Raw genomic sequence first — 12,880 nt, forward strand, 5'->3', positions numbered from 1 at the left:
GCCACAAGGGGAACTCCTCTCTTTTTTTTTTAAATGTAAGAAGGTACATGTTTTTCACTTTCCTCTGTTTTCATCTATATGATGGAATAATATTCTTACAGCTTTGTAATTAGACCAGAACTAATCATTCCCCCCTTGGTTGCCAGTGTATCATCCACTCTGATACGTGATGTGTAGTGTTTTAGGAATCTAAGTGTGTTATTCTGAGTAGTGGGGCTAAGTGTTTGTTATTTTTGAAATTATTGTTTATAGCTCTCTTCATTCAGATTATGATGGTGATGACTGATGATGCTGAGCTTGAGTAAATACACATCATTTATTCCGAATGAAGGTTAGGGACCAATCCTGGTTTTGTACCAAAAACAAAATCTTCCCCCCACCTTGTGTTATTTATAATTATTTAAATGATGAAAAATAAGGAAAGAGAAGTAAGGAACCATGATAAGGTAAAAGTTTATTAACAATCATTAAATAGATAGTCTTGTTTTTATTGACATTTATTTTTCTGTACCTAGTAATGTATTTATTTGAATGTTTTCATTTGGAATTGCTCTTAACCTTGACAAAATGAAAGTGTGTTTATGGGAAAGGGAAATGATTTGCTTCCTTATTTACAACTTGGTAAGTAAATTATTACTTGGGACATGAAGATGTTGGCGGAGGCTTAACCTTTACTCAGTTGAGATTACACATAATTAATTTCTTGGCAATTGAGTTTTGATAATTTTCTGGGATTTTTGCTTCATATATTGGCTTTAAATGTATTTCACATTTGCAATGTGAAATTTCACCTTTAAAATAGGAAATCAGTTGCTTTGTGTTTAACGGTGTGTGTGAAGGTTTCTTTAGGCTAGCAGTGAGTCATTCAGTTCATGTAAGAAAACAGTTTACTAACAGTAATAAATGTCCTCAGTTGTTTAAGGGAGTTAGAATACCTCCAAAATGAGTGAGACACAGTTTACCTGAAGTCAACCACAAAGAGCTTATCTGCTGAGTGGATTTTCTATAGGGTATTTTAATTCTCTAGCTAGCATTCCATTCATATCACCAGTTTTGCTTCAAAACTGCTTTAATCCCCACTCTGCTGGTAGATATTCAGGGATGGAAATCAGTCTGAATGGTAACCTTACTAAGACATGATTAGGAAGGCAGTCCTTAAAAACAATACACTCTGGCCACAGGAACTTGCTTTCTGAATCATATAAAATTTGGAATTTTTATTCTACTGCTTTTTTCCTAGGGCACAACATAGTGCCAGTCAACTCGTAGGTACTTAATAGATCTTTTTTTCCCAAGTGAAAAAAATGAAATCCACTGAAGCACATAATAAGAGAGTTGATAATATCTGTCATGAATCAAATGAAGCCAAATGTGTGTCTGAGCATTTAAGACAGCCACCTTGAATAATGCCTTTAATTTATTAAGCAAGAGCTTTGGTGTCAGTCTACATTTTGATTCTTAGTCTATCACCTATTAGCTATATCATCTTGGGTAAATTATTTGATTTCTCTCTGTCTCTCTCTGCTAGATTAAAAATTAGTATGAAAGATTTAAACAGATTGAAAAATATAATGAGCATTGTAATCAACAATTGTATGAATGGAGGAAGAGCATTCCAGGCATAGAGAAAGGTCAAGTGCAAAAGTCCTGAGAGGCATAGATTTAGGATATTTAACAAATAACTAGTAAGCCATTTGTTAGTGGAGTGGGTAAGGGAAAGAGTTACAGAAGATAAGGTCAGAGAGGTAATGAGGGCTAGATACTATAAGCCATAGAAAGGACTTTGGCTTTAACTCTGAGTAAAATGGGGAGCCATTGGAGGGTTTGTGAATAGAAGAGTATCATGATCTAGCCTTTTAAGAGATTGTTTTGACTGCTGTGAAAAGACTAATAGTAAAAGCAGAAAGACCAGTTAGAAGGCTACAGTATTATTGAAATTCAAGAAAGTGATGGTGAAGGTCTGAAGAGTGGTGGAGATAGTAAAAAAGTTATCTGACTCTGGATGTAATTTGAAAGTAGATTGACAGAATACGGTAACAGATTAGACTTGGTATTTGAGCAAAAGGATTTGTTACTCATATACTAGAATGGGGAAGACTGGGCAGAGTAGATTTATGGAGGAAGATCAAGAGTTTAGTTTGGGGCATGTTAAGTTTGAGATATATACTAGGCACTATATTGTGACTGCTCTGGGTTTACTTAACTTTGCTGAAGTGTATGTCCTTTAGGGTTTCTTTTTATGTAGGTCTCTGGGAGCCAGACTTATTCTTTGTATGTATCAGATTGTTTTTATCTTACCCCCACTTTTGAATGTAGTTTAGCTGGGTATAGAATTCCAATTGACAGTTACTTTTCCTCAGTGCTTGGACAATATTGTGTCTTTTATTATTACCAACAAGAAACTTGTCTTTGAATTTTTTAAAATTGTTTTTTGTTTGTTTTTGGCCACACCTGCAGCATGTGGAAGCACTGGGTCAGGGATCAGACCTGTGCTCTGCCAGCAACCTGAGCTGCTGCAGTGACAACATTGGATCCTTAGCCTGCTGTGCCACAAGGGAACTCCTTTTTTTTTTTTTCTTTTTGGTGAATTTTGAAAGTGTATTTTCATCACCAATATTTCCAATGCCTTTATTTTCATATATGCCTATTCTTACTTCAGTACTGCCTGATTTTCATAATTTCTTGCTGTTTTTTGAATAGAAGTTATTCCTTCATTTAGCTCTCGAATATTCTAAACAATTATTTTAAGGTTTTTGTCAGACTGTTCCATAAAATAAAGCTTCATTTAGAGTGAATTTATGTTCTAATTATTGATTCTTTTTAATTTTCTTTCTTAATATAAACCTTATTTCAGTGTTTTGAATTTTGGTTTGCTGGCTATGATTGGGAGGCTTTTTGGCTTATTTATATTTTGTCTCTAGGCTTATTCCTGTCTATCACAGGAAATAGATTGGCTGGTGGCATTTTGGATCTTCCATCCACAGTGATACTGGGGATATCACAGACCAGTAATCAGGATGGTTGACGGAGTCTCCCTGGAGCCATGGCATTTCCTGGTGGTATAGCCTCAGGCAGCTGTGGCAGTAGCCCTTTTTCAACCTTTTTATGGGAGAGAAAGCCACTGAAATTCCCCATTTCTGGGGATTTAGGCAAGTTATCCACAGGAGCTGACTTTCTGGCCATTATTGCTGCTTCTAGAGTTTGGACCTAGCAGATTTCTGTTATCAGCTATTGACCTGAAGCAAATAGACTACCAGTTATTTCTCCATCAAAAATGGGCTTATTCCAGATCAACAAAGAATTACAGTTTGTAGTCTGCAACCATGGCAAGCTGTGTACATATCCCATTTCCTCCCTCCACCCACTCTACCCTCTCCACCCCCACAGACCTAGCAAGGGAAGAAGAACGCTTTTAAAGGGGGGAAAAGGAAGTTGAGAGGGCTATAGTAAAAAAGAATCCGTTGGAGGAGTTGAGAGTTCAAAGTATAGTGGCTTTTCATTGGCAGAGCTTGGTAGTCTCTCATTGGCTGAGCTCTTGCCAGGCAAGAAATCATTCTTCTTCCTTTGGGCTTTGCTATCTTGATAGGGCATGAGAGCTCCCCCTTCTGGCTTCCCAGTTAATTGAGGTTTCTGTGTATTAATTTTTATACAGCACATTTGCTGCTTTGCATTTCTTTTATATTTTACCCATAAAATTATCTTGGTTTTTAGCTCAGTTAATTTTAGGATTCTATTTGTGTATTTTGGTTATTATTAATATGTATTGTGGGGGCAGTTTATGTCTTGTCAAGATAAAAATCAGCTGTTGCATCTCTATCACAAGTTAAATTGAAACTCTTTAAAACTTGCTTTTCTCATAATAAAAGTTAATACCTTTAGAAAATAACTTTTAAGAACTTACTAAACACTTTATAAGAATAAACTCATTTAATTCTCCCAATAGCTTTCATTTTACAAAGGGGAAAAGTGAGAAATAGAGAGACTTGACCTGGATCACACAGCCGTCTGGTGGCAGAGCAAGGATTCTGAACTAAATACCTTGGCTTCATTGTCTGTCTTCCTAACCACTGTGATATACTCTCTCATATGTCAGTTGGGGAAAATAATACTTTCTTGCAGATTTTTGTGTTGCAAGGTAAGATAAGGTGTGAACAGCCTAATGTTAATGCTGTGTCTGATGTATAATAGGCATTTGATAAATGTTTATTATTCTTTTCTTAATGGCAAGCAGATATATTTTCAATGTGATAATTTAAACAAAACTTGTAAATGGATTTTGTTTAAAATATATCATGTTTTATTTTAGTAAAAAAGGTAGGAGTTCTATTGTTGGGCCCCTTGCTCTGTATGGCTATAGGGCAGGACTGGCTTGGGAGGGATCCCTTCCTAAGCAAGGGAATCAGCAGAATAGAGTCCAATGGCAAAGTCCAAATTGGAAGCCCGATAACTGAAAGATTCTGCAGGAAAGCTAGTATGATCCTGGGGAATTCCAGAGTAGACCAAGAAGGTTTAGACTAGATGGTAGGAGCAGGTGCCTTGGGCATTCCCCAGAGCTCCCGACATTCCTAGATCCTTTGTGGTGGGCAGAGAGATCTCTTTCAAGGGCATTTTGCCAGCTTTGACCTCATCGAACATGATTCTGACCTTTGTTTTCAAGTTTCCCAAATTAACAAGAAGCGTTTAGCCTTAGTGTGCAGCACTCAGGGGAATAAGTAGGCCTAGTTAACTGTTTATAGTTATAATAACCAAGAATCTAAATTAGGGAATTGTCTTTAGGGCCTTCACTGAAGCTATTTCCTCCGCCATCTCAATGCCCCTTTCCTCAACCCCACATATGTAGGCTTCCATCATTCTGCCTACACATCCTTCTAAGTCCAGCCCAAATTCTACCCCCTCCATGGCACTGTACTGACCTCTTGTGCATCTTGTGCCCAGTGGTTACTCTAAGAACCTTCGAGAAAGGAAAGGTCCTTGTGAGATGCAGTATTTGGAGGAGGTTTCACCAGTATGTACGAATAGGAATGAGCATGGAGACGTAAGCAAATTCCTAGTTGGGAATATGTAGTATGTGTGGTGTGTATATTAGACTAGGAACCAGCCAAGTGAACAACCTTATCGGAACAGAAGGTCTTTGTAGAAATTTGGAAGGATTTTTCATGTTAGATTGTGGTACGAAGGTTTGGACTAGGACATAGGGGGCCTTTCAAACTGGAAGATTTAATTAAGATGGAAAAGGAGTTAGCTCAAGGTGTGTTAACAGTCAAGAGCCACTGTGAGTTCAGGTAAAGAAGGGTGATGTCTGGGAGGTGACCTATTCTTTTTTTTTTTTTTTTTTAATTAAATGCTTTTTAGGGCACCACCCATGGCATATGAAGGTTCCCAGGCTAGAGGTCCAATTGGAGCTGTAGCCGCAGGCCTACACCACAGCCACAGCAATGCAGGATCCGAATGACATCAGCAACCTACACCAACCTCACGGCAATGCCAGATCCTTAACCCACCGAGCAAGGACAGGGATCGAACCTGCAACCTCATGGTTCCTAGTTGGGTTTGTTTCTGCTGTGCCCCAACGGGAACTCCAGATTCTAGACCTGCCTGCTTTCTCAGATTGGTTGATCTTGCTCGAACCTCTGTGTGCCAGCTCAGGGAGGCTCAGGAGAAGCTCACTGACTGTGCCGAGGTGGGAGCATTAGTGAACTAATATTCGTTGTACTTGTATTTCAGTGCGCTTGATAGAAAAATAAGGAAATAGGAAAAAAAAACAAAAAACGCTTATCTCCTGCTGTTCCTTTTCCCCTCTTGTTTTTTCCTACCTGGTGAATTCCTACAGGATACTTAGTCCTTGACTTCTGTAAGCCAGTCCTACATTGCCCATGGTCCTGTGGTGGGGAAGAAAATCAAAGTAAATGAAATCCGCAGATAATGTTAGATCAAGAAATTTTTCCTTTTTTCTCCTCTGTGACTCCAGCCTTTTCTTTAATGGTTAGGTCATGAAAAGATGACTTTGCTTTAATTCTTTTTTTTCCCTCCACTCACCCATTGTGGTATAAATTAACCCAAATATTCTTAAAAGACATTGAAGAATGAGCAAAAAAGTCAGTAATCATAACTATCATTAGCACTTAAATAACAGCCCTGAGGGATTTGAATTTCAGGTTTTGACTGGGCATCTGTGTAAGGATTATACCAACTTGGCAAGATGTTAGTAATAAACTTGAGAAATTATTCTGTGAAACAGATCCATTTTATCATAATTTTTAAAAGATACAAACCCAGTGATTGGGAAGTAATTTCAGTCCTTATAATTGTAAGTGTGGGAGAATTATTTTATTATAAAAAATTCAAACATTTTAATGGATTTTTTTATTATGAAAGTTTTCAAACAAATTTTAAACATATATAAAGATATATAAAACATTAAAGTTTCACAAAGATACACACACACACACCCATGTATATATGGAGAGAGATGTAATAATGAACCATCTTTATCCATCACCCAGATTCAACAGTTACCATAATTTTGCCACACTGGCTACATCTATCTGGTTCATTGTTGTTTGCTGAAGTGTTAAAATACATCCCTGGTTTGTTATTTTCACTACTGTGCACTTCAGTGTGCATCTCTGAAAAAATATGGACACTGTTCTTCCATGTCCACAGTGCCACCGGCACATTCTATAAATAATTCCTTGGTGTATATAACATCTAATACATACATAAATATCTTTATTTCTCTATTATTTGAAAATATCTTCTTTACGTGTGCTTTTTTCAAGTTGGAATCTAAACAAGGTTCACACTTTGCATTTGGTTGTTTTTCCTTTGAATCTCTTTTAATCCTGTGGTTCAGACTGTTGGTGGCTGGTTTGGGTGGCTGAGGGAGCCAAGTGGGAAGAAGCAGGAATGAGGTGATGGATGTTAAGCCATGCTGAAAGGAAACCTTAGAATCACAGAGTCTGCTGGGAGTGGGCAGATTTGGTTGTAACACTGGTGGCTAAAATGATGTTTCTAAAAAACATATCAAACTTGTAAAAATGCCTCTTTCAAAGTAGTATTATTTATGTATTTTGTGCTATGCCAGACATAAATAACTAGTTTGAGTTGCTATTTGGAATGTTTATAGTCAGAAATTGAAGCTGTCTATCCTACATCAAACTAAAATAAGCCAAAAAAAAAAAAACAAACCACGTGTTTCTAAGAGATCTAATTCTCTTTACAAATTGGAGATCAGTTACCTTAAAAAAGAGAGTGTTTTTCCCTTGAACTTTTATCTCTTTATTTTCTTATTATTTTTAGTTCAATTATGATCTTCCTAAAATAGTTGTGTCTGCTACTGCTAAATATGCTGTTTCTTAGGAAAATGTTAAATAATTTAGTAGAATGTAAGTTGAAAAAAAATTTTTTTTTGTCTTTTTTTGCCATTTCTTGGGCTGCTCCCTCAGCATATGGAGGTTCCCAGGCTAGGGGTCGAATCGGAGCTGTAGCCGCCAGCCTACATCACAGCCACAGCAATGCGGGATCCAAGCCGCGTCTGCAACCTACACCACAGCTCACGGCAATGCCGGATCCTCATCCCACTGAGCAAGGCCAAGCATCGAACCCACAACCTCATGGTTGGATTCACGGTTCCTAGTCGGATTTGTTAACCACTGCGCCACGACGGGAACTCCCCGAAAAAAATTTTATAAGTCAAAAAAATTTCTTTTGGTCTTTTGTCCTTTTAGGGCCACACCCACAGCATATGGAGGTTCTCAGGCTAGGGGTCTAATTGGAGCTATTGTCCCTGACTATGCCACAGCCACAGCAACACCAGATCCGAGCCACATCTGTGACCTACACCACAGCTCACGGCAACGCCGGATCCTCATCCCACTGAGCGAGGCCAGGAATCGAACCTGCAACCTCATGGTTCCTAGTCGGATTTGTTTCCGCTGTGCCACAACGGAACTCCCTATGTCAAATGTTTTTAAGCATTCTAGAATAACATTTAATGTAATGGAACAGAATCTCACTAATAGTAATGTCCAATAACTTCAAAACATTTAAGGCTCTTTCCAAATGATTTGCTTTATTAATTCTCCACAGGATCCAAATGAAAATTTTATTTGTGATAGGCCACACATTGAGAGAGTTAAAAAGATTACTGAAATATACTTGAAGATGTGTTTTCTTTGAATATATATATATACACACACATATATAACCTCTATCAATGTAGAATAAAAATTTACAATAAACTGTAAGATTAGTTCTTGTTAGAAATTTGAGTTTTGCATATAGATAGAGCTTGGGTGAAACTTGATTAACCTTCAGAACATTTTGATTGTGCAAACCTAGGTATTAAAGCTTATTGGCACACAAGACGTATTCTGCATGCTTTCGTAAGAAGTGAAAGCTGTAATAGCTTCCAATCCTAAGACCCATCATAAAGAAGAAAGTAGATGAAAAGGAGAAAGTGAGGCATTTTTATTCCCTTCCCTCTAAATGTAAGGATATTTATAACTTCCTAACAGTGTGAATATATATTGATAGTTGACTTTTACTTTTAGATACCTGACCATTCCAGATGTTTGCTTTATATATGTCTTCTAGATGCCCTAATGTGAGCCTGCAAAAGCTCCCCGAACAGTGGTTATGGAATGTCTTAGAGGAAATTAAATGCAGTGATGCTTCATCCAAACTCTGTGCTACAAGGCGCAGTGCTGGAATTCCTTTCTACATACAGGTATTTCTCTATGGGATCAAAGCGGGGGTTTCGTTTGTTTGTTTTTGGTCTTTTGATAGTAGTATATTCTAACCCTCCAACTTATTAGTGAGCATATTGCAGAAGGAACAGTTCTGTCCTTTCTATAGTATATTTCACAAGTACTGTAGCATTTGTGACTTTGTTTTCACGTGTGGACAGTATGTTCCTGTGACAGATCTGTTCTTGGAACAAACCCTGTAAGAGCACAGTCTTGCCATGTGAACAGAGGGTGGTAGAGATTTCCGCCTTTATGTGGAGTGGGAAGACATTGCTGTGACGCATTCATTGCTCACTTCCAGGAAGTGCTTATGCTACCTTTTTTTTTTTTTTTTTAAATTAGAAAAATTATCCTTCTCATTTCAACAACCCTTTAGACTCTCTTTAGACAACCAGTGTCAACAGTTTCTTTTGAATCCTTCCATAAAATATCCATGCATAAAACAATCCTAATCCTAATAGCAGGTAACTTTTGTAAGTGGTTATTTCACATGTATTATTTTATTTAGTCCTTCCTCAAGCCCTGCCAGATGGGTCCTATTATCATCTGTATATTGTGGGTGAAGACAATGGAGTTTAGAAAAGCTAGTTAAGTGACTTGCCAATAGCCACAGAGATAGTAAGAACAGAACTAAGACTTGGCCCAGGCACCCTGCCTCTTGAACCCCTCTCCTATAAGAGTAGAGGTGTGTCTATGTGAGGGTGCATTTTCTTTTTAATGAAGGTGAGAGCATACTCCACACACTGTTTTCTGCTTACTTTTTTTTATTCACTTAACATTATACCTTAAAGCGATGTCTTCTATATCAGCACACCCAGATATTGCTACTTGAAAGGAAAATATTTTATTTCCACACTGTTGAAATTAAGAGGTTGAAACCTTTATGAATCCAAAAAATAAAAACCAAGTCCTCACAATACTAAATCAGATGTGAACTGAAAGATCATTGTTTAATATTCAGGAAGATAAAACCTAGGAAGGGAGTGGTGTAATAAAAGCAATGAAAATAAGTGAAATGAAGTCTTCTTTAGTGCCCCAACATTTTTTCCTTCCCTTTCTTATTCCTCCCTCACCTTCCCAAAGTCATAATGTTTTGGTGACGGTGGGCACCAGTTGTAGAGGTTGATTTGACACAGAAGTCACCGAGGTAGTTCTGCTAGGTAGGTTTTGGTGACCTTCAAAAGTCAGTTCCTTTCTGATCTGACCTATTCTGGATTAGCGTGGGTCAAGCTGTAATTCTTTCTGACCTAGTGTGTTTTTGCCTCGTATGTCTGTCTGAGGACAGATGTTAATGCATCAGCAAGGTCTGGTTGCATGTTTGTGTCTTGTGCTTCCGTCTCTGGTTCCCAGCCAGTACTGAATATTGGTCATAGTGATAGAGTGGTCAGAACTGCACTTTCTTAGCCCAGCCTCGAGAATAATGCTGTAACCGCACACAGCTATTGGAGGAAAAAAAACTATGGTTGGCAGAAGACACATCGGTAATCACAGATAGCTTTCTTTTTTTTTTGTCTTTTGTCTTTTTTTTTGTTGTTGTTGTTGTTGTTGTTGCTATTTCTTGGGCCACTCCCTCAGCATATGGAGGTTCCCAGGCTAGGGGTTGAATCGGAGCTGTAGCCACCAGCCTACGCCAGAGCCACAGCAACGCGGGATCCGAGCCGCGTCTGCAACCTACACCACAGCTCACGGCAACGCCAGATCGTTAACCCACTGAGCAAGGGCAGGGACCGAACTGAAACCTCATGGTTCCTAGTCGGATGCGTTAACCACTGCGCCACGACGGGAACTCCACAGATAGCTTTCTTATTAATTTATTTATTTGCTTTTTAAGGGCCACATATGTGGCATCTGGAAGTTCCTGGGCTAGGGATCGAATTGGAGCTGCAGTTGCTAGCCTATACCACAGCAACACAGGATCTGAGCCGCTTCTGTGACCTACGCCACAGCTCACGGCAGTCCACTGAGCAGGGCCAGGAATTGAACCTGCAAACTCATGGGTACTACTCGGGTACGTAACTCACTAAACTACAATGGGGACTCCATATATAGCTTTCTTATTTATTTTAGTTGAATAAAATCTAAATTATTAGAAAAATATGCTCAGAAAGGGCCCATTTTTCTTAGCATGACTTACCAATAAAGTGATATTCTTATGCTGATGGAAACTTCTGCTTGGTGTTAGCCATAGAGAAAAACGGCCTACTTCATTCATGAGCTTACCTTTTGTGTAGACAGATATAAAAATTTTTTGAATGGTCGTTAAAAAATAGTGTACGGGACTTCCCATGTGGCTCACAACATAACTACTCAGCGTTACTTCTAAAAGAAGAACAAAAAAGACCTAAAGTCAGCAGAAGGAAGGAAATTTAAAAAGAAATCAACAAAATAGAGACTCAAAAAACAATAGAGAAAATTAATAAAACCAAGAGCTGATTCTTTGAAAAGGTAAACAAAATTGACAAACCCCTGGCTAGACTCACTAAGAAGAGGAGAGAAAGAACCCAAATAACCAAAATTATAAATGAAAAAGAAGAAATCACAACGGATACAGCAGAAATAGAAAAAACCATAAGAGAATACTATGAACAACTATACAGCAACAAGTTTGACAATCTGGAAGAAATGGGCAATTTTCTAGAATCTTACAGCTTGCCAAAACTGAATCAAAAAGAAACAGACCAACTGAACAAACCGATCACTAGAAATGAAATTGAAGAGGTCATAAAATCACTCCCTACAAATAAAAGTCCAGGACCAGATGGCTTCACAGGTGAATTCTATCAAACATATAAAGAGGAATTGGTGCCCATCCTCCTTAAACTCTTTCAAAAGGTTGAAGAAGAAGGAATACTCCCAAAGACATTCTATGATGCCACCATCACCCTCATTCCAAAACCAGACAGAGATACCACCAAAAAAAGAAAACTATCGCCCAATATCATTGATGAATATAGATGCAAAAATTCTCAACAAAATCTTAGCCAACCGAATCCAACAACATATCAAAAAAATTATACACCATGACCAGGTTGGGTTCATCCCAGGTTCACAAGGATGGTTCAACATACGCAAATCAATCAGCATCATACACCACATTAACAAAAAAAAAGTCAAAAATCATATGATCATCTCAATAGACGCAGAAAAAGCATTTGACAAAGTCCAACATCCATTCATGATCAAGACCCTCGCCAAAGTGGTTATAGAGGGAACATTCCTGAATATAATCAAAGCCATTTATGATAAACCCACAGCAAATATAATCCTCAATGGGGAATAACTGAAAGCCTTCTCACTCCAATCTGGAACAAGACAGGGATGTCCACTCTCACCACTGCTCTTCAACATAGTTTTGGAAGTCCTAGCCACAGCAATTAGACAAACAAAAGAAATAAAAGGCATCCATATAGGAAGAGAAGAGATAAAACTGTCACTGTATGCAGATGACATGACACTATACATAGAAAACCCTAAGGACTCAACCCAAAAACTACTTGAACTGATTCATAAATTCAGCAGCGTAGCAGGATATAGGATTAACATTCAGAAGTCAGTTGCATTTCTGTATACCAGCAATGAAATATTAGAAAACAAATACAAAAATACGATACCTTTTAAAATTGCACCTCACAAAATCAAATACCTCGGAATACACCTGACCAAGGAGGTAAAGGACCTATATGCCGAGAACTATAAAACTTTAATCAAAGAAATCAAAGAAGATGTAAAGAAAGATATTCCATGTTCCTGGATTGGAAAAATCAATATTGTAAAAATGGCTATACTACCCAAAGCAATCTACAAATTCAATGCAATCCCTATCAAATTACCCAGGACATTTTTCACAGAACTAGAACAAACAATCCAAACATTTTTATGGAACCACAAAAGACCCAGAATCGCCAAAGCAATCCTGAGAAACAAAAACCAAGCAGGAGGCATAACTTTCCCAGACTTCAAGAAATACTACAGAGCCACAGTCATCAAATAGTGTGGTACTAGTATCAAAACAGACAGACCAATGGAACAGAATAGAGAACCTGGAAATAAACCCTGACACCTATGGTCAATTAATCTTTGACAAGGGAGGCAAGAACATAAAATGGGAAAAAGAAAGTCTATTCAGCAAGCAT

General features: G+C 38.0%; 1 protein-coding gene across 3 annotated transcripts in view; it reads left to right on the top strand.

Annotated features, from left to right (window-relative positions):
- Positions 1-12,880, top strand: part of THADA (THADA armadillo repeat containing) — a 323,933-nt gene that overhangs the window by 71,606 nt on the left and 239,447 nt on the right. For all 3 annotated transcript variants that reach the window (XM_047782177.1, XM_047782178.1, XM_047782179.1), the window contains exon 23: positions 8,596-8,728. In XM_047782177.1, coding sequence (XP_047638133.1) covers positions 8,596-8,728 — 133 coding nt within the window. The remainder of the gene's footprint in view (positions 1-8,595; positions 8,729-12,880) is intronic.

The sequence above is a fragment of the Phacochoerus africanus genome, chromosome 5 (assembly GCF_016906955.1).
Source record: "Phacochoerus africanus isolate WHEZ1 chromosome 5, ROS_Pafr_v1, whole genome shotgun sequence".
Classification (NCBI taxonomy): domain Eukaryota; kingdom Metazoa; phylum Chordata; class Mammalia; order Artiodactyla; family Suidae; genus Phacochoerus; species Phacochoerus africanus.